Source organism: Lissotriton vulgaris, chromosome 3_2 (assembly GCF_964263255.1).
Source record: "Lissotriton vulgaris chromosome 3_2, aLisVul1.2, whole genome shotgun sequence".
NCBI classification, from domain to species: Eukaryota; Metazoa; Chordata; class Amphibia; order Caudata; family Salamandridae; genus Lissotriton; species Lissotriton vulgaris.
Window position 1 is genome coordinate 313,094,190 of NC_141690.1, and position 19,917 is coordinate 313,114,106.

Genomic DNA, 19,917 nt, shown 5'->3' on the forward strand with positions numbered 1-19,917 from the left:
AACACAGCAGATTTACGGAAGTCTTATTCTTATAAGCCTTGATAAAAGCAAATATTTGCTGATAGCAAACCCAGCATTCCTTAAAATGGCCTTTCTCATTTAATAAGACCTACTTAAAAGCCTTTGTAAATTCGGTAGCAATTTTAGTGGAAAATGTGCTGCCTGCAAGACAGTGCGCTACCATATGATATTTTAGCGATATATTTGCACAGTCTCTTGAACTGGTGGGGCTCATTTGATACACTTGGCCTTATGTATCTTCAACTGTTGAAAGAGGACTGCATTTTTTTATAGTATGGTTTTTAAAAGGTTCTGTGACATCTAGGACCTGTATGGATGTTTAGTGTCTGTTGATCTAGGCATGTTTATTAGTTTAGCTGATTTAGATTGCGGTATAGGATAATTTTTTAAATCATGTTTTAACATATGACTGTTTTTATGTAATGTATGGTTTTTTGACTAAAAACCGAATAAAGTTTATTTGATTTGATACACTTGTTCTTTGCATGACATTTGGATTTTTCACACTCCTTATGACCTCAGGGATGTAACACTGATAGCAGCACCTGTACTGTATAAATTGGCCCATCACCACTAATATTACATCATTGATTGCACATTAAATGACAGCTGATGAAATCACTGATCACATTTCAAAATGCATCACTGATTACATCATCCAAAATATTGATACTCACACTACTCCATAATCTTGCAATATTTTAGAGAAAGGCTCTCATAGTAATAGGGTGTTTAGTCATATACAGCAGAAACTGACTGTGTGTACACGTGATTCGATGGAATGGATATAGTGCAGGGCATGGAGCAGAGTCTGGTTCTGCATGACGAAATGTATATTGCGATGTTTTACCTACTGGTATATTTCAGCTGTAAGCAGTACTCTATGGTAAACAATGTAAATGCTGAGTGCTCGAGTTGTGGATTGCAGCTGCAAATTTCAAATTAGGTTGTGACTTAAAACCAAAGCCTGTTGCCAAACATTTGTGAGAAAAGTCAAAGGTTTTGAACACAGTAGATCATCCAGCTATGTATTTGTGGGCAGATGTCCATGTTAAATTGTTATCACATATTGTTTAAGACAAAATATATGTAAAGTCTTAAGCAATGTATAGTTTATTTGCAGAAAGTTCCTGAAGATTTTTAGGTATTTCCCATTGTTGAAGAATGAGATATTAAGATATTCTGCTATCACTGAATGATCTCATCAGTAATGCCACCAATGATGTAATTTAATGTCTCATGAGTCATGTAATATTTGAGGTCTTAAGCAATGTACAACAACAATACTATAACTGGGGAATTTCCGTTTTTTTCGTTTTTAAAAGTAATTTCTTGGGTCATTCTATCAAATACCTATAACAGTAATTTTTGTTTTCTAATTTTAGAATGTATATGTGTGTATATATATATATCAACTACCAGTACCAGATCCTGCTCCTGGATCGGACAGCCACGTCGGGAAAATACACCACACCACTCCTTGGTAATTTAGCGCTTGATTCTTATTCTCTGCTGTCTGAAACTTGTTTCGGCTTTACCAGCCTTGATCACACATCATTACAGCGTCAGCATTACAGACAGTAGAGAATAAGAATCAAGCGCTAAATTACCAAGGAGTGGTGTAGTGTATTTTCCCGACGTGGCTGTCCGATCCAGTAGCAGGATCTGGTACTGGTAGTTGATATATATAAATATATGTGATCAAGGGCTGAACAGCCCGAAACGCGTAGTCGCAGGTTGTGACTAATAAAGATTTCTCGCCTGAATTAATGCTGCAGAGGTCTGAGTCTCCTTCTTCGCCAGGGGCTAAATGGAAGTGGTTGGAGTGTTTTCTTTGGATAAATATATATATGTATATAACCAACTGGTGGTCGCCAGTAAGTAGTTATATTTAGGACCATTTCCATAGGAAAAGCTTTGTTTGACTTGCCTATGTCTTTGGCGCTGTTTGACAAATCTACCCAAAATGTTCAAGAAAAGTGCCCCGGTGATTATTGTTGCACATGGAAAGTTTCACGGTGATCCATCAAGCAGGGATTGAGAAAATGTGGGGTGAGAAAAAGGTGCACTTCCCATGTTATTTCCTATAGGACCTTTAGTTGTAGCTGCAGCCCGAAGTACTGGATGGACTTACAACAAATGTGGCAAAGCAGTAGATTTGGTTACACAGATCATGCTTTCAGTTATTTGGTGTAAATCCGTTCAGAAGTTATTTTTTTTAAAAGTTAGTGATATCTGCAGCCATGACAATTTTACAAAAAAAGACACGCTCGTGTAGGGAAATGAAGAGCTTTGATTGGCTGCCAAAACTTCAACCAGGAAGTTTTAGCAGCCATCTTGGGACGCGGCTTCAGTCGAGACCAACAAAAAAAAAAAGCAAAGGGGGCAGGGTAGAAATACCCTCACACCCTAAAGTTGGTCATGGGGTCCCAAAGTGAGCCCGTACGGTCAAAAAAGCATTCTTTTCAAAACTAAATTTGCAGTGAAATCATCATATTCACGAATTCAGTGAAAAACAAAAATAAGCACGGACTCCAGCGCTGGTTTTTAATTATGCCAGATCCTGAGGACATACCTTGAAAATAGAAGAGGGGCACACGGTGCCCCCTTCTTAGGGATTATCAAAGTTTCAAGGACCACCATCCCCCCCAGGGCACTGCTTATAATGTATGTGGGTGGGCCTGCTGAGCCCACCTGCACCCCGGTGACCACCTCCTCCCTGGGGCTAAAATGAAATTAATGCGGGGAGCCAGTAGGGCAACCCTGCAGTCCCTGGTACCACCACCTCCCAGGGCAATTTTTTCAAATTAAGGGGGGCCCCCTGCAGCCCTGGAAACCATCACATCCCGAGGCTGTGTACTGCAATGGAGGGGGCCACACATCTCCCCTCCTAGAGCCACAGGTTGCCGTGGGGAAGGCTTTACTGCTCCCACCAAGTCACAGCAAGCGCTCCGCTTCCAGCAGGGTATAGCTGAATTGCTTTCAGACACAGGGAGCTGCATGTTTAGCAGCTCCCTATGTCTGAAAGCAATGATGGCTCCTGCAGGAGGCGTGGAGTTTGCAGGGACTGCAGGGGCATTCATGCTCCCCCTTCTGACCAAGTGGAGACGTGGTGCCCGGGGGACACCCAGCAGACATGCCAGGCCCCGGGAGAGGTTGTCCGGTGCCAAAATCAGCCTGTTGGAATCACATGGCCCCACTATTCCATCTGAAAAAGTCCAGGCCCCAGGGGATGTAGTTTCCCGGCCAAAAGTAACCCAGAGAAAACTCCCCTACTACAACTTTATAATTGTTTTTAAATGCTGGACCCTTGAGCAGGGGGTCACTAGGCCAAAAGCGGCCCGGGCAGTGGGCTACAATGCCCCCTATTAGAAATAGGCTGGGCCATGGGGTATTGGGCCATAAGACAGCAAAGCTCAGAGAGGGGGACCACATGGCCCACCTTCCCCACTGCAAAAATGTCCTGGCCCAGGAAGGGATGATGGTACCCGTAGGGCCCAAATCGGCTCCGGAATGGGATCACATGGCCAAATTCCCTAATAAATAAAAATAAATGTAAGCAAAGTCTGGCCCAGGGGAAGCGCCAGAAGCCCCGTACTCAATCTAATTCAATCTGCAAAGGGGCCTCCAGATGCATAACATATTGGGGGATTAAGTGCCCTTGGATGGTGTGTAGTCTAGTTCGGATAGTACCCTTTCATACAGGACCTACGCTGTTTACGGATAACATATGGGTTTGGTGGCAAACTGAGTCTGTACACCCCTACCGAAGTGCTACTAAAATCTCCTGTTATCAGAGAGATTTGTTTTTGCAGCTTCAGAATATAATAACCTCAGACTCGTGGAAACAATATAATACTTTTCACCCAGTCACTCAAAGGGATACACAGAAGAAACAGTGGAGTGTGTTTACAATAACAATTTATTGTACCGTTGTTCTTCTCATGTAAAATAAGTGCGCTGCTAAGACTGTAACACAGTAGCAGAGATATAGAACCAGCAGTACAGTGAATAAGAAGAAATAGTATTGTTCTACCATTTACAATAGTCATGAACACATACATGAATATGAAATGCATTTATAAAATAAAGAGCGTACTCCTAAGATGCCTGTCTAGATGCACCTAAGTGTACCTAGCATGTGAGTAGGTGTGAAATAGCCTAAGTCTAAGAGCCTAAGTCTAAGAGCCAAGAATCCCACTGGGCTTTAGTCGAACCCCCATGCTTGAATAGTGAGAGAGTCGGACTTCGTCCTGGACATGACTTGAACACCACGTAAGGGATCGTCAGACCACTGTCAGCTGGAGATATAGCATGCCGGAGCTGCAGCGTCTCTGGTCAGTGTGTTGGCATTGAAGTCTTGGTTCCCTCCTGCTTACTGATAGCAAGAGGTGCCGTATTTATACAGTCTATGTGCGTATGTTCCCCAAAGTTCAGTATGAGGATGATGTTGGGGAGTGTACTCATAAATTATTCATATGTGCTAAGGATGGTGTCTTAGCAATATCGATTGGGAAAACCCCACCCTCGGCATGGATCTAGGTGAAAGGTTTAGTCCATAAAAGGCTACAGTCCTTATAAGGCGTTATGTCCATACAAGGCAGTCTGTACTTATTTGGAGTTGGGGGTTCCTGGGGCCAACAACCCCTCCCATTACCTCCCGTAAGTCCCACACAGTGGGATTACTGAGAAGGCATCAGAGGCCCGGCCCTCTTTCTCTACCACTCTGCAAACACGCCGCCTGGTGCGCTACTGGTTTGGGGATGGAGTCCACTTGTATGCTGAGGGTGCTTGGGGGCCAAGAACCCCTCCTGTTACCTCCAGTAATTTCCACACAGCTGGCTTGCTGAGAGGTAATCAGAAACCGCACTCCCTTTCTCCACTTCTCTGCAAACACTCCTCCTAGCGCTCTACTGGTTGGTAGATGAAGTCCCCTTGCATACTGAGGGTCCTTGGGGCCATCAACCCTCCTATTACCTCCAGTAAATCCCATGCAGCAGGATTGCTGAGAGCTCATAGGAGGCCCCGCCCCCTTTCTCCACAAGATAGAAAATAGAGTACATTTATTTCAGAAATTCACTGAAAAAACAAAGGTTTGAGGGATGCTATACTTTGGAATTAACCTTAAAAAACGTTAGAAATTCACACAAAAAAACAAAGGTTGCATGGACAATACAGTTGGGAAATAGACTTTAGAAAACCCTAAAAATTCACTGAGAAATACAAAGGTTACATGGACAGTATAGTTAGTAAATAGATTTTTTTTAAACTTACAAATTCACAGAAAAGAATAAAGGTTACAGTAACGTTATAGTTAGGCTACTCATACAAAACCAGAGAAAGTCAACAGTTACAGTTAGCTGAGCTAACTATAACTTACGCCCCCTCTATGCCCTGTTTATGAACTCATATATTATACCACTGATGACAGGATCAGTGACATCACTCATGACATCTCAAATGACATTATTTATGACATCGCTGATGACATCTCAAATGACATCATTTATGACATCACTGATGACATAATCCATAGAACCAAACACCCAGTTACATCCCTCATAGACCAACTGCCACTCAACCACTGACATTCCCATTTGCAGACCCATACACACAGTGACACACCTCCTCACTGATCCATACAGCCACTAACACATCAACTCACCCATACAGCCACTAACAAGACTGCTAACTCACATTTACAGTCACTCATGCACCTACTCACTGACCAATACAGCCACTCACCTATCCAGTCATACAGCCATTTACACACCCATTCTTGCACCCATACAGCCATTCTTATACTGAATCAGTCACCCATACAGATACTCAGATACCTTCTAACTCACCCATACACTCACACATCTACTCACTCACCCATACAGTTACTCATACATCAACTCAATAATTCATATGTATAATAAAACATGCACTAACTCATCTATACAGTCACTGAGACAAGCACATAGTTTCCAATACATCTTCTCTCACATGCTTTCACTCACACATACAGTCTCTCACACACCCATTCACTCACCCCTACAGCCACTCACACACCTACTCACCGATAGAGCCACTTACACATATTCATGCACCCATACAGTCACTCATGTACCCTGTTACTGACCAATACATACATTTATGTACCTGCTCAGTCACCCATTCAGCTACATATGCAACCTCTTATTTGCCATTTACAGCCACTGACATACCCATTTGCTCACCAATACAAAAACTCACACAGCCACTCACTCATGTATACAGTCTCTCACATACCCACTCTCTCTTCAATATACCACTTACACACCCCCTCACTCCCTCATACAGGCACTCCCACAGCCACTTACCTTAAGATATATGTTTAACACTCAGTACAAATTTAGATAATACTCTCACTGGATGATATCATCAGTGATGTCATCGATGATGTCATTTCAGATGTCATCAGTGATGTCATGAGTGATGTCAGACCATGTCATATGCAAGGCCATAAGCAGTGCATTGTAGGGGGTTATGTTATAGTTAGCTTAGCTAACTATAACTACTGAATTTCTCTGGTTTTGTATGAGTGAAATGTGAGCATAACTATAAAGTCCCTGTAACCTTTGTTTTTTTAATGGATTTGTAAGGTTTAATATTTATATATAAATGCATACATAGAAATCTCTATCTATCTATCTATCTATCTATCTATCTATCTATCTATCTATCTATCTATCTATCTATCTATCTATCTAAACAAAACTCTTTCAGGCATAGAGTGCTGCATAGATTATGTAAAACAGATGTGGGTAATTCACAAGTGTTGCTCAGCTCAAATGTCTGCTTTTCTATCAACATTTTTAAGCCTAGGATTAGCACAGTGCCATCCATACGCAGACAGAAAGTGCCAAAGTAGTTTGCCATTTATAAAGCAAAGTCTTGATGCATAGCATTAGCAAAGTGCCATCCACACCGAGCTGTAAAATGACAAAAGCCTTTTACGACTCCAGGCATAGTATTACGGCTTTGGATTGAGAAATTATCATCTAAATCAACCTGGAATAAATAAAAACCGCTGACATGTGTTTCACTATCATTACAGCTCTTCAGAGGGGTTTAGCTTATTCCAGACACAAGGGAGCACCCAGTATAAATCAAAACAAACCCTTGTAGGTGTAGAGTGCTGCATAAATTATGCAAAAAAAAAGCAGAGAACTCTGGGCAGTTTCCAAGTTTAGGTGAAGGGCAGCGCCTGTATAGAGCAACCTACAACACCAGCGACACTGTGAATGTATATACATTAGTGGAGTTCACCAATAGGTACTTATAGTTAGGATTGCTTTTCCATAGACAAGTGAGTTTTTTTGTTTGCTCAGAACTTTAATGCCATTTGACAAACCTTTATGAAACTTTCCCAAAAAAAGCAAATACACTTCAGCTCCTTCCAGGAAAGTTTAGTGGTGATCTGTCAAGTGGGTGCTGAAAAAAATGGGGATCCCAAAAGCAGACTTCCCCATGCATTTTCCATTGATTAGTTTAAGCAGAGCTACCACAAAACTAATGAATGGAGTTACATTAAATTTGCCGGGAAGCTAGTCCTTAGTGCTCAGATTGTGCTTTTTGTGATTTGGTGTAAATCTGTTCATACGTTTTCGAGAAATGAAGGTTAAAAATGTTTATAATCTGTACTGTTCAATTCAAGAAATTCTCGCAAGCCCCGTACCCTTTTTTGCTATTTTTGGCCCCAGTGAATGTGGTGCCTGAGAGCACAGAAGGTTCAGGGTGGGCATGCATTACCCCTCCTCTTAGAATTTGGCCTTTGGAATTGGGGGCTGCATGCCACCTCCCCTGTTTTATTTTATCTGGCCCGGGGAAGGGGGTCCCAAGGGCCTTTTAAGACTTGAGGAGGGGGACCATTTCGTGAACGCCCTTCCCTTTTTATCGGAATTTGGGCTTGGATTCCCCAGGTGACAATTAAGGGAGGGGGACTGCATGCCCCACCCCTTAAAGTATACGTTTTGGCCCCAGTCCAGGGGATGGGGCTCCCAGGCATAAAGGAGACAACCGTACAGCACATACGCTAAGGGCTGTGAATCTCATTTTGAGTTGCTGAATTTCATTTAACCAGAGAATCATGTGTAACCATAAATATATGTATGCAGAAATGTCTTTCTGTAGATTTTCCTCAGTATTTTTGGGCCTTATTGTTTAAAACACAGGTTGCCAAATGGATCTGTTCCTGTTTATTGAAACCTAATTTCAGATAATTGCCATTGGTAGATTTTTCGCCCTATTAACACGAGCAAATGTAGAAAACACTGAGTGGAAAAATGTACCTTACTTATTTCGGATTATTATCTGTGCAAAAAAGCCAATTTGGGTCATTACTGTCTTTTCGTTGCTTTTACCTTTTGATCTGATATTCTAAAAATAATTGCGTGGGCTGTCCAATCAATCCGAGTGGGTTACTGCTGGACACCTCCTCTGCTTGGCTTCACGCCTGCACTAGAAGGCTTCCTGCTGCACTGCACTGCTGGAGAAGTTTAATTGAAATACATTACTGCTTTTCCTATTACACTCCATGTCGACATCAGGCTGCAAATATGTTAACAATATTATCAAATCGAATAGGTACAGTGGAGAAGTGTGGCTCAATGGTTAGAGCGGCAGACCCTGATGCAGAGGTCTAGCCCGGGACCAGGGTTCAATTCCCCGCTTCGGTGGGTCTTGGGCTCAAAATTCCACGGACCTGATAATTCTCGCCTCGGTGCCTATTCTAATCATAGAGTCCGACTCTGCAACGCTGTGCAATAGCTTGCTTAATCTCCACAACGGCCCCCACAACACTAAGGATGTCTGGCCTCCACCCTGGGGGTGCTCAGGAGTGGATGCCTCACAGGGAAAGCCAGGACGGGTTCCACAGCGGTATTTGTACAAGTGCCTTGAGACCCTTGCGAGTGAGTTGTGCGCTATACAAGTACCAATTTACAATTTTTACTCCTCTGGCAAGTATTCATTGGTGTTGGGAAGGAGGGAATAACACCTAAAACTGATCAAAAATGTTTATTTATTTCCTTTAAAAGAAATCTCTCCTAGCGTTGCCATTTACTAGGGGTTTTATCTAAGCATAAGCTGGTACTGAGCATTTAGCATTAGTAGCTGCATATGACAAACTGCAACCGTTTCAATTTCAAAACTGGAAAACCCCAAGCTGTTAACACTGTGCATGTTGCTTAAAAGCATGTGTCTTCCTTTTTGGGCAATACTTGTTCTTTATGTATCTTTTGAAATGAGTACAAACCAATATATGAACGTGCACATTATTGAGCAGAATTTGTTTATCTCATAAAAAGAATATTTAATAAATATTTATGACACTACATTCAGTAACATTGACCCTGATGCATGCTTGGCATCATACATTTATAACCCATAGCATTATTTAAATCTGCAGTTTTGATAAAGTGTAAGGGGCTCTGATTCAAGCGGACATGGCATCTCACCTCATATAAGTGGATAACATCCACTTTTCCCTAAAGTCTTCATCTATGCTCGGCATCCTTTCCATTAAAAAATGTCTCTAAAACTCAGCAATGGATGGCAGAGGGTTTCCTGATGTAGAACGCTCGGAAAAATCCATTGAGTTAATTTTTATTATCTCAAACACAAGAAGAAATTTAACCTGGTGGTTTTCACTCCTCAGTCAGGCTCATCTGCCCCAAATTAATATTTTCAGCCTGGATAGAGAACATGCATATGCTCCCACAACCTGTCTGAGTGCGAACAACTGCGACCAGACCAATCACAATGCTGCTTTCATGCTGGTGACAGCAGCGTCATGATTGGCTAGGGGTGTCTGGGAGCATAGGTGCTGCCGGGAGCCAGGAGATCAGCAAGGACAGAGGAGAGGTGCAGGTCGGCGATGAGCAGGTAAGTCTTTTTTCCCTATTTTTCTAACCCCCCCCAAATTCCCCCACCATTCCCTACCAGCTGCCACTGTACATTTGTCTTCCCTTGAAAGACCTTCACTCGCTGCACATTGAAGCACATGCACAATCGAATCTCTGCTGTTTAGTGTACAAATCTATGAACCTATATAAATCTGCGCATGAAACAAGTCAACTCAGAAGATCCCAAGGATAACATGGTCTCAGGAGAAAGAAGTCTCTCTTAGCGGAATCCCAAAAATGTAAAACTTCTCTAGTACGTCATCGGCCTTTCACTGGTGCAGCACCTAGACTATTGGACTCTCTGCAAACCCACGCAAGACGCCAGCCTTCTCTTTTTTTCCCTTTTACAACATTTCTGAAAATTCATCTTTTCCATCTGTTTCTGGACCATGAATTTTTTTTTCCATCCAATACATTATACAATACAACTTTTTATCACTTTTTTCTCTGTGTTTTATTGTATCATTGTGGTTTAAACTGTTGGTACTATTTGGAGAATTTGTGCTATAGAAATCAAGAAAATATATACATTGAATATCATTTGCTGTCCTCAAAATAAGTCAGTACGCATATTATAGTATTAACATATAGCCGGGATTGTTCTTGAGGGATCAAAATCTGTTTGACTATTGGCACGTCATGCAATGTCAAATTTCCTAATTTGGGCAGCCTGTACCGGGGAATAAATAACAGTGATGACTCTACATTTACAAGTGGAAAGACACCGAGGAGCCTATTCACAAAAGCATTTTGGAGTAAATAAAGAAGTATTCCTCTAGTACTCTTTACATGCTTCCATGAATTGGCCACAATACAACTAAAATGGGAATTAACATGGAAATGTTCAGGCTATATTCAGATACAATTAATGCAAACAGAAAAGACCACGTCCTCTTTGGACTTTTTCAAATAGGGAGTTGGATGTTTCAAGGTCGGTTCACAGTGGCATGTAAAAAGTAAGTAAAAGAATACTCCTGCAGTACTAATTCCTGCCCATAAAAATTATTTGTGAATCATCAGTCCCTTAATGTTTATATTAATTTACATTATGATAGGTTTTCAGGGTGCTGTCAAATTAGAAATATATCATAATAAACTTACCTCAACTAACTTATTTGCATGTTCGCGGAAAACCTGGGCATACTCCTTCACCTCCTTTTCGTTACCGCTTTTTGCAGCCTCTATCAGAACCAGCAAGGGGACATTGGTCTCCAGGAATGAATCTGATATGTGGTCCATTACTGCTTTCCGCAACTGAAACAGAACAATAAATGAGGAGAAAAGTTATCAAATGCTTAATCCCAGTTTGTTTACTGCCAGGTGACGATTTCTAAGCTGAACTGTACTAACAATACAATAGTCTCTTGTGTAAATTCTACAACACTGTATGCATGTTTTATTTGGGACATTTCATGTGGCTCTTACTGAGCTCTAACAATGAACATTGAGGTTTATTTACCCTGTTGTTTCAAATCTCTGTTTCAACATATTTGAGAATTTAGGCCAATAGTGAAACTTTCAAGCTAGGCCCAAGACACTATACCACATTTCCTTCCAAACATGCTGAATCACATGAATGTTATCTTTCACTTCATCTGGTTAATACTTTGGCATCTGTGGCCCAGCTTTTCTACCCAAACCGTTAAAACTGAACTTCTGAAACATAATGACACAACTTACAATTTCATGTTTTCTAATTTTATATAAATTATATGTCTGGCGAGCACCAGGCAATCTTTAAATAAGATATATATTATGGACTAGTACCACAGTAAACAATTAGGAGAACAAGAGAATATTACAATCCCATTTTATTACTTCACTCCCTTTAATACACAGACATAGATACATCTGGGCTTACAAGAAGGCAGGATACTGACACACCTTGTTAGTTAATTCATGATGTTTCATAACATATTTTAAACTGAGGTATTTAAGGCACATCAATAGAAATTATTGACCTATATAGATAGGTTAGAAGCACTGTATACATATTACAAGAAAATAAAGGGTATCTAGAATGAAAAAACAACTGAAGAAAATATACAACAGATGCTACAGCTCACAGGTAAGAAATTGGAAAATTATGCAGGGTTGGTGACAGGCTGACAGCCCATCTCCAGGAATAATCAAAATGCTTGACAGGATGGACCCTCAGATTAACTAAATTAACCTGAGCTTGACAAGCTGATAGCTAGAGCACAGAGTAGATAGGCTAAACTTAGGACAATGTGTAAAGTATTTATGCAGTACCAAAATGATAAGATAGGGACAACAACAAGAAATTAAAATATTGAACCAAATTAGAAAACTATACTAATATTTAATAAAGAAAACAATATCAAAATGACACACAAAAATGAAAAACATCCAATAGGGGAAACCAGAGGTATGACTTTTTAAACTTTTAAGTAGAAATAGTGCCAAAAAGCAAGAGGAGTCAATGATAATCCATGGGAGCAGTAGACCAAGACCTAGGCACAAATTGAGGCCTAATGGAATGGAGACCTGGACAGATGCATTAGGTCCCGATGAAAAGCATAGAAATTTAAGTTCGAAAAAGTGTTCAAGTCCTAATTCAAAAAGGGATTTTGTCTCTTTTTTGGGTTGAAAGTGCTTTCCACAAGGATCCAAGCTGAAATTGAAACTGCTGCCATGGAAAATGCTGTCAGAAACTGGAAGCAGATTGGTCCCAATAGTACTTAGGAACTTTTCAGGATTGGTCAAACACTCTTCTTTGTCCCAGCGCAGAAAGTGCCTCTGTAATTATTTCAGAAATTCAGAGATCTCTGCATGGGACAACCCTGAAATTCAATCGAACATAGTGGAGCTGCCGGCCAGATACCTTTCACAAGGGTTACTGCTGAGGCTCTGGAGCAAAGGAGTTTCAAAGTTTCCAAACTTTATCTTGGTGCCAAAGCAAACACAGGAGTACACATGCAAACCCCCAATACCTCAGCGAAGGGCACTTAGAGGCTTTATTATGTTATGTTATTCTGTATTAATATAGTGCACGTTCACCCAACGGGTCTCTTGCACTAAAGTAGAGAGAGGTAGGGTTACAGCAGTAAAATTAGCCATATGTTTTTCTGAACAACCAAGTTTTCAGGAGCTTCTTAAAGCTCATATAGTTGTTTGCTGATCTGATTTCTAACTGTAGGGATTTCCAAATGTGACGACCTATCACAGAAAATCTTTCCCGTCCCACCTTCTTTCTCTTGAATCTGGGTACCATTAGACGATTCATGTAGGCTGATCTAAGACTTTGCTTCAGGGTATAACTCTGTATTCTTGAAGAAATGAAGGCTGGACTCATATTGTGCAACGATCTAAATAGGATACAGCCTATTTTCAAAGTGGTACGCAGTGTCAGCTGGACACTTTAGGATAGTGGTCTCTCGAAGCTTATTGTGTCCTTGTAGTCACCTTGACTTTTGTGACACAAATCCGGAGCAAGTTATTGATAATTCGCCCCACAAGAGTGCAATAAAATCATGTGTCTTACAAAAAATGCAACTAAAAATCAAATGGGCTTCTTGCGCAACTGATTTTTAAGAATATGTCTGATATATGTTGTGGTAACCAAATATGTATGAAACGTTATGCTTTGAAAAGTGTTTAACTTTTGCTAAATTTTACATTGCAAATCAAAGGGGACAAAGGCCCTGGTTATGAATGGGTTAATGTGTTCTTATGCCTATGCAAAGCCCTTTTTGCACAGGGGTCAGTAATTTGAGTTGGGTGATATTTACCAAAATCGGTAATTACCAAGTATTTTAAATACCGCAGCCTTCATTACATTTGAGCAGGTCAAACCTGTCGGAATTCAACTGGAGAACCAGCACAGTGTTCACCATAACATGCAGATTGTGAAGCATTAAGCCCAAAAATCTGCATTGTTTGCCAAAAACCCGGAATATGTGCTATTTATTGCACCCATTAAATTCCAAATACCACATGGGGTGTGCCAAATAGATTCTACTCCTCCAGCACACTCAGACTCAGGACCAAAGTCTGAATGAACTGCCACACCTTTAAGTACTCACACTATTGGGATACAGGCAAGATATAGGATTAACGTGTTTGTGAAATTATAGTTTGCAGTTTAATTTCTGTATGGGGACAATAGACAACACACAGAACACTTACAATGTTCTTCACTAAATCATTGGAAAAAAGAAGACAAGACCTGTATGAAGTGGTTGTATTTCTTTTCCGAATTTTCAGACGTGGCTGTGTTCCGTGTTTTAATATGCTATGTGCTCTTTATGTATTTATTGACCTGCAATAACTGCAATAATCCATTTTCTCATTTTCATTTTACACTTTGGTTATGGAATCGCTAGTTATCCGTAATAATACAGGCATCACTTCCCAGAGCAATAACATATTACAGTTGAGATCTATTTTTAAATTTGTTTGTTTAAAACATTTAACAGGAGAATACAAAAAGATTATGTTATGTTATGTTAACTGTATTTGTATAGCACATTATTGCCCTGAGGTGACTAAGCGCTGTAATGTATGAACTGCGAGTGTCAGTCAGGCTGGTATAATAGTTATCCGGATTTGAATAACCAGGTCTTTACAGCCCTTCTGAAATAAATTAGACTAGATTTGTTTTTTATGCCGAGAAAGTGTATTCCATATTTTGGATGCTTCCAGCAAAATGCTCTTTTCACCCCATCTTGCCTTTTTGAATCTGGGTTGTACCAATAGATTAGTAGTAGCTGCACAAAGCTTTCTAGTATGAATGTTCCATTTAAAACTTTGATTCAGGAAGTCAGGACCAAGATTGCGAACTGTCTTAAAGGTTAGACCACAGCACCTTAAAGGTTATTCTTTGCTTAACCCCTTCGCTGCTGGAGTTATTCCCCTGCTGTGCTGAGGGGGGCGCGCCCAGCGCCCGCATGCTCATGATGAGCTCAGCTCGTCATGATTCACGGCGCTCCTGTGCTCATGACGAGCTGAGCTCGTCACAGGTGCACCGGCTCCCGTGGAACGCTCAGCACAGCAGGGGAATTCTCATTGCACCTGAGCGTTCCACGGGCCATGATGAGCTGAGCTCGCCATGAGCACCGGAGCGCCATGGCTTATGACGAGCTCAGCTCATCATGAGCATGGAAGGGGTTAACAGGAAGCCAGTGCATCTCTTTCATGTTTTTTGGCAAATGAACAGAATGTAGGGATTGTCAGTAAAACTCTAGCCGCTGAATTCTGGGTAAAGGAAACAATGAATGTAGTGGAAACAACAATGTAAAATATGAACATATGATAACACAATGAGAGATTTAAGTCAGCTGTACGAGCTATGAATGAAATATAACAGGGTGCTACAAGGTGGGAGGGGACGGAGGGCAAATTCGGTGTGAAACATATTATCTGGTAATCTTGTAGAAAGAATAATGTTAAACGTAAACAATAGACATTTCATACGTATAAAATTAAATAACCAAAAAAAATCAATAAAGACAGAAAAGTACTGTGTATGTCATCCAGAGTCAAAATATTCTTATTGGCAAGTGAACTAGTTATCTGAAACTTTGTATGATTACACAAAAGAAAATGCCAATAATTACACACACCCCTATTTCAAACCCAGGTGTGAACATCTCAAGCTAGAAAAAAAATCCTATCCTTTAGAAAGTGTTCCTAATAATAGTTCATGATGTGATTTAGGTTGATAGTTGCAAATAATTTGAATTGAACACTTCTAAAGATGTGCATTTTTCTTATGCAATAAATACATCCATGGGGCCTGATCCACAAAGTAAAACTTACACTTTACATATATAAAGATAGGATTGTCCTATCTTTTTTGTTCCGAGACTCCGCATTCGTAAAGATTCTACTCATGAAATACGTTTCTGAATAGTAAACAATTGCAACCTTATACAAAAGTGTAAGTTTATCTTTGTGAATCAGGCCCCATGGACTAGAACACGAAAGACCCTCAAAAAGTGTACATTGACTGCCATTAATTTGAATCAATGTTTCTAAATTAGAAGGTTCACAAATTGCATCGTATTCCAAGATAGATGACTTGCAACAGGGCACATTACTCTGTGTACAAAGTGTGCAAATAGCACATGTGATACTGCAATTTAACAACTGCAACTGCAAATTAGGGAAGTAAACATCTGCAATTAGCAGCCACATTGGAATCAGGTTTTGGAAGCAAACAAGAGTTTTCCCCCAAAATAGGCTTACTAGCCCCATAAAGACTCGATCCTTAGTCAGCCGAGTTTCATAACTTGTTTCAAGTGCTATTTAAACTAGCCAGCAAGACACAAACTTCTGATATGGCCCTTAAATGCTAAAGGTTATTCTAAGTAATCTGAGAATAATGCATCGCTGGCTGTGGCATTTGTCAGGTATGGCATTAGCTGCCCATTCTAAAGAATTTCTGCCAATCAGAATGGGAGATAATGTGGTAGTCCCAATTTTTTCCCATTTTAAGGTGCTAAACATGGAATATCGCAAAAAATGCTGCCAAATGTTACATTTGTATTAAGAAAAGCACAGTACTTTCTAGGTATCTTTTCACATACGTTAATATGTGCCTCATTTGGGATTACCAGTCAGAACAGAATAAGAAAATATGAACTCAGTATCACAAACAGCATAAAACTGCCAAAGCCACCATAATTAATCTCCCAAAATTTGCTTTACTAAGCAAAAGGTTAAATTCACAAAGGGAAATGCTCTATATTTAGGAATGTAAAAAAGACTGTTTATGTTCACATGCATGGATAGCAACCTTGGATTGATATGGGGGTACACTTAGCCTGTACTAAAATATAGCTTCATTTGAAATATTTTATCTTTAACTGTTGCTGCCTATCTATTTAATTGCTTAATGTAGTCAGTTTCTTCAAATGGTGCTGATCATTCCACTGGTCTAATTATTTTTTAACTTCTGCTTGCACCATTCTTGACAATCATATTACATTCTTCATATAGTATCTGCAGCGCCACTGGAATTATGCGATTCTGCAGCCTAGGCATTTTCAGCATATTTATGTAAATGTAAATGTGGGTGTACTTGTAAAGCGCACTGCGACTCCATGGAGTATCCTGGCGCTGAAGACCGCTGGGGAACCCGTCCTGATTTTCCCTGTGAGATGGTCCCTTTCTGGGTATCTCCAAGGTGAAACCAGGCATCCCTGGCATCTGTGGGGGGCCGTTGTAGAGATGAGGCAAGCTTAATGCCCAGAGTTGCCGAGTGTGTTCCCTGGTTAGAGTAGGCACCGAGGCGAGAATTATCGAGTCCGTTTTGACCCTGGTCCACGACCCTGCCACGTCAGGAATTGAACCCTGGTCCTGGGCCGTTCTCTGCTTACGGGTCTGCCACCTCTAACCATTGAGCCACACCACTCCACCACAACACCACAACACACCACTTATGAACTTGACACAATCCATTATCTGTTGCATAATCCACAGATTTGTTTTTTAAATTAATTTTATGTTCTAGCTCAAATTAATCTAAAGTTATTACAATCTTAGAGATCTGTGTTGCTGTGCAGTAGAAGGCCCTTACGCCAAAGTAACTGATCATCATTCAGTTGCATATTGCTGTGTTTGGTTGTTAGACTGGTGCTAATTAGGTGGCATCTTTGCCAGTGTTAACATGTGATAAAAGGACACAACTCTGAAGTAATACTATCACAAAATTTGTTGCAATAGGTCACAAGGTCACAAAAATTACCTTTTCATGTCATATTGATGTAAATAATTAATTTACTCTCTTAATTTCTATGCAGGTAAGTACTTAATCAATAATAACTCAATCGGAATGAAGGAAAACAGAGTCCGTGGTGTAAGAGTTTCTAAGGGTTTTATTCCTCATAAAGGAATCAGGATATCATGTTCTGACCACCACACAGGGTGTCAGAAGGGATAGATGAGCGCGCCGTCGTTTATTGACAATACATAGCTTATATACTTGATTTACATCATAATGTTCAATGTAAGAGGCGTGACAGCTGAGAGAAGACAAGATAACAGTATACACGTGGTGCTAGTACATCATCAAGAGGCGTAAACTAGGCGTAACTAGGCGTGTGTGCTAGAAACGTCACTGATAGGTGACGCAAGTGGGTGGCACCAAGGGGTGGTGCTAACAGAATGTTGCAATGTCAGCAGAAATCGGAAGCTTGGATGCGCGCGCAGCTGCATGACGTGTGATAGACGGGGTGCAGGGGACTTGACATTTACACTGACGGAAAGAGACAGAAGTCTGGCATGTCAGATCAACTTGTGCTTCTATCATATCTGATATCTGATGTTTTAGGAACTAAGCTATCTGGGCAGAAAGGTCTCTAGAGCAGAAGCTATTCTATACTTGCTGTGAGTGCGTGTATAAGCGCCTGAGTGTCTGTATGAGAAGCGTGGGGGCATGGGGCCTTCCATGGAAGCATGGCAACAGAGGCTATGAATTACTTGCATAAAGACAGGTCGGCCCTTTAGCCCTGTAGCTGAGGAAGGATGTTTACTGAAGCTAGCAGGCTGGAATGTATCTTCGGGGAGGAAAACAGATAACTCGAAGGTTATAGTCAATCTTGGCAGGCAGCAGGCTGAGCTGAGCACGGAGGGCCGCGCTAGAAGTAAGTCAGAGTTCACGGGTACGGGGGCTGCTTGGGCAGAGGCCCTCGCAGTCAGAAGCCAGAAAAGAGGCTCGGTGGCAGAGATTCAGGGCCTACTTTCAGCCAGGCTGAAAAACGTAGGAGTACACTTCAAAAAGACGTTGGCATAGCATACTTAGGAACGGACCATCAAACCCATTCATGGTGGGTCTGAAAGAGGACAAGTTAACGTTGGACGCAAATGTATTTGCGTCTTCATAGCTGGTACAGGAGGGAAGTTACATGCACTTTTAACTCGTACATGGAGTCGGTGGGGTACTCGCTAGGGAACACAACATGACCATAAAATTTATATTACCTCATTCCCTCCTTGTTCCCTACGGACCCTTCATGATATATCGATCCTCATAAATTGATCGGTTTGTTCTTGTAACATTATATGTTCGTCTTTCTTTCTTTGACTGTTTGAGAGGCAACTGGAATGCTCAATGCAGGATGTGGCACACAGTCCACATATCGCTGGCCCACACTGCAGGCATAGGCAACAACTGAATACTATAACAAGACCAATGCCTAGGAAGGATAAGAACTTCCATCCCCAAGCCGTTAACGTAGTCCAGAACCAACCGGACCAAGTCCAGGTGCCTGGATTCTGATGTATCTGATTTGCAATTTTATGTAAACGGGTGATAGCTTGATAGACAGATGGTGCGTTTTGTGGAATGAAAACACAGCAACTTGACCCGATGACCTTACAGGCTCCACCTCTATCTGCCAAGATGACGTCAATCACAAGACGATTTTGAAGGACAACAGTCCGTATAGCGGACTGCTCCTCTGTTAAGTTACCTAGAGCGGAGGCAGTTTCGTTCACTACTGCTTCAAGTGTTCTCGTTAATCTGCGTATTAATTTACTGTTTTGGACAGGTCCTAGGAAGAAAAAGAATCCTTTATTGAAATCAGTGTACTGTTCCCATGCCGTTTCTGTGTAGTCGACAAGGGGAATATCTCTTTTGGGTCTATTCGGTGCTAGATTCGTATTTCTATGGTAATCAGGAGGAGCTAGGAAAACAGGTGGCAGAAGGAATGCAATGTAACAGGTACCATCCCAATCTGGAGGCAAACGTATGTATGCGGTATGACCACAAACAAAATAGGAATGACTGGTAGCCTTAAAAGACGATTTACCATGGTCACTGAACTCGACCACAGTAGTGCATTTACTATGACCTACGTGTACTGAACCTTTCTTGCTAACACATAATTCACCTGTGACTGGTAATACTAACATATGGGGCAAAACTGGAGCAGTTTCAGATTCAACAGTGAGGATCATAAGGCTAATTGTGTAATTACCTAATCCATATACTTCATTT

At 41.0% G+C, this 19,917-nt stretch overlaps 1 protein-coding gene across 2 annotated transcripts in view; it reads right to left on the bottom strand.

Moving 5' to 3' along the window:
• CTNNA2 (catenin alpha 2) overlaps positions 1–19,917 on the bottom strand; it is a 1,094,935-nt gene that overhangs the window by 909,586 nt on the left and 165,432 nt on the right. For both annotated transcript variants that reach the window (XM_086964426.1, XM_086964427.1), the window contains exon 2: positions 11,055–11,207. In XM_086964426.1, the coding sequence (XP_086820552.1) occupies positions 11,055–11,207 (153 nt within the window). The remainder of the gene's footprint in view (positions 1–11,054; positions 11,208–19,917) is intronic.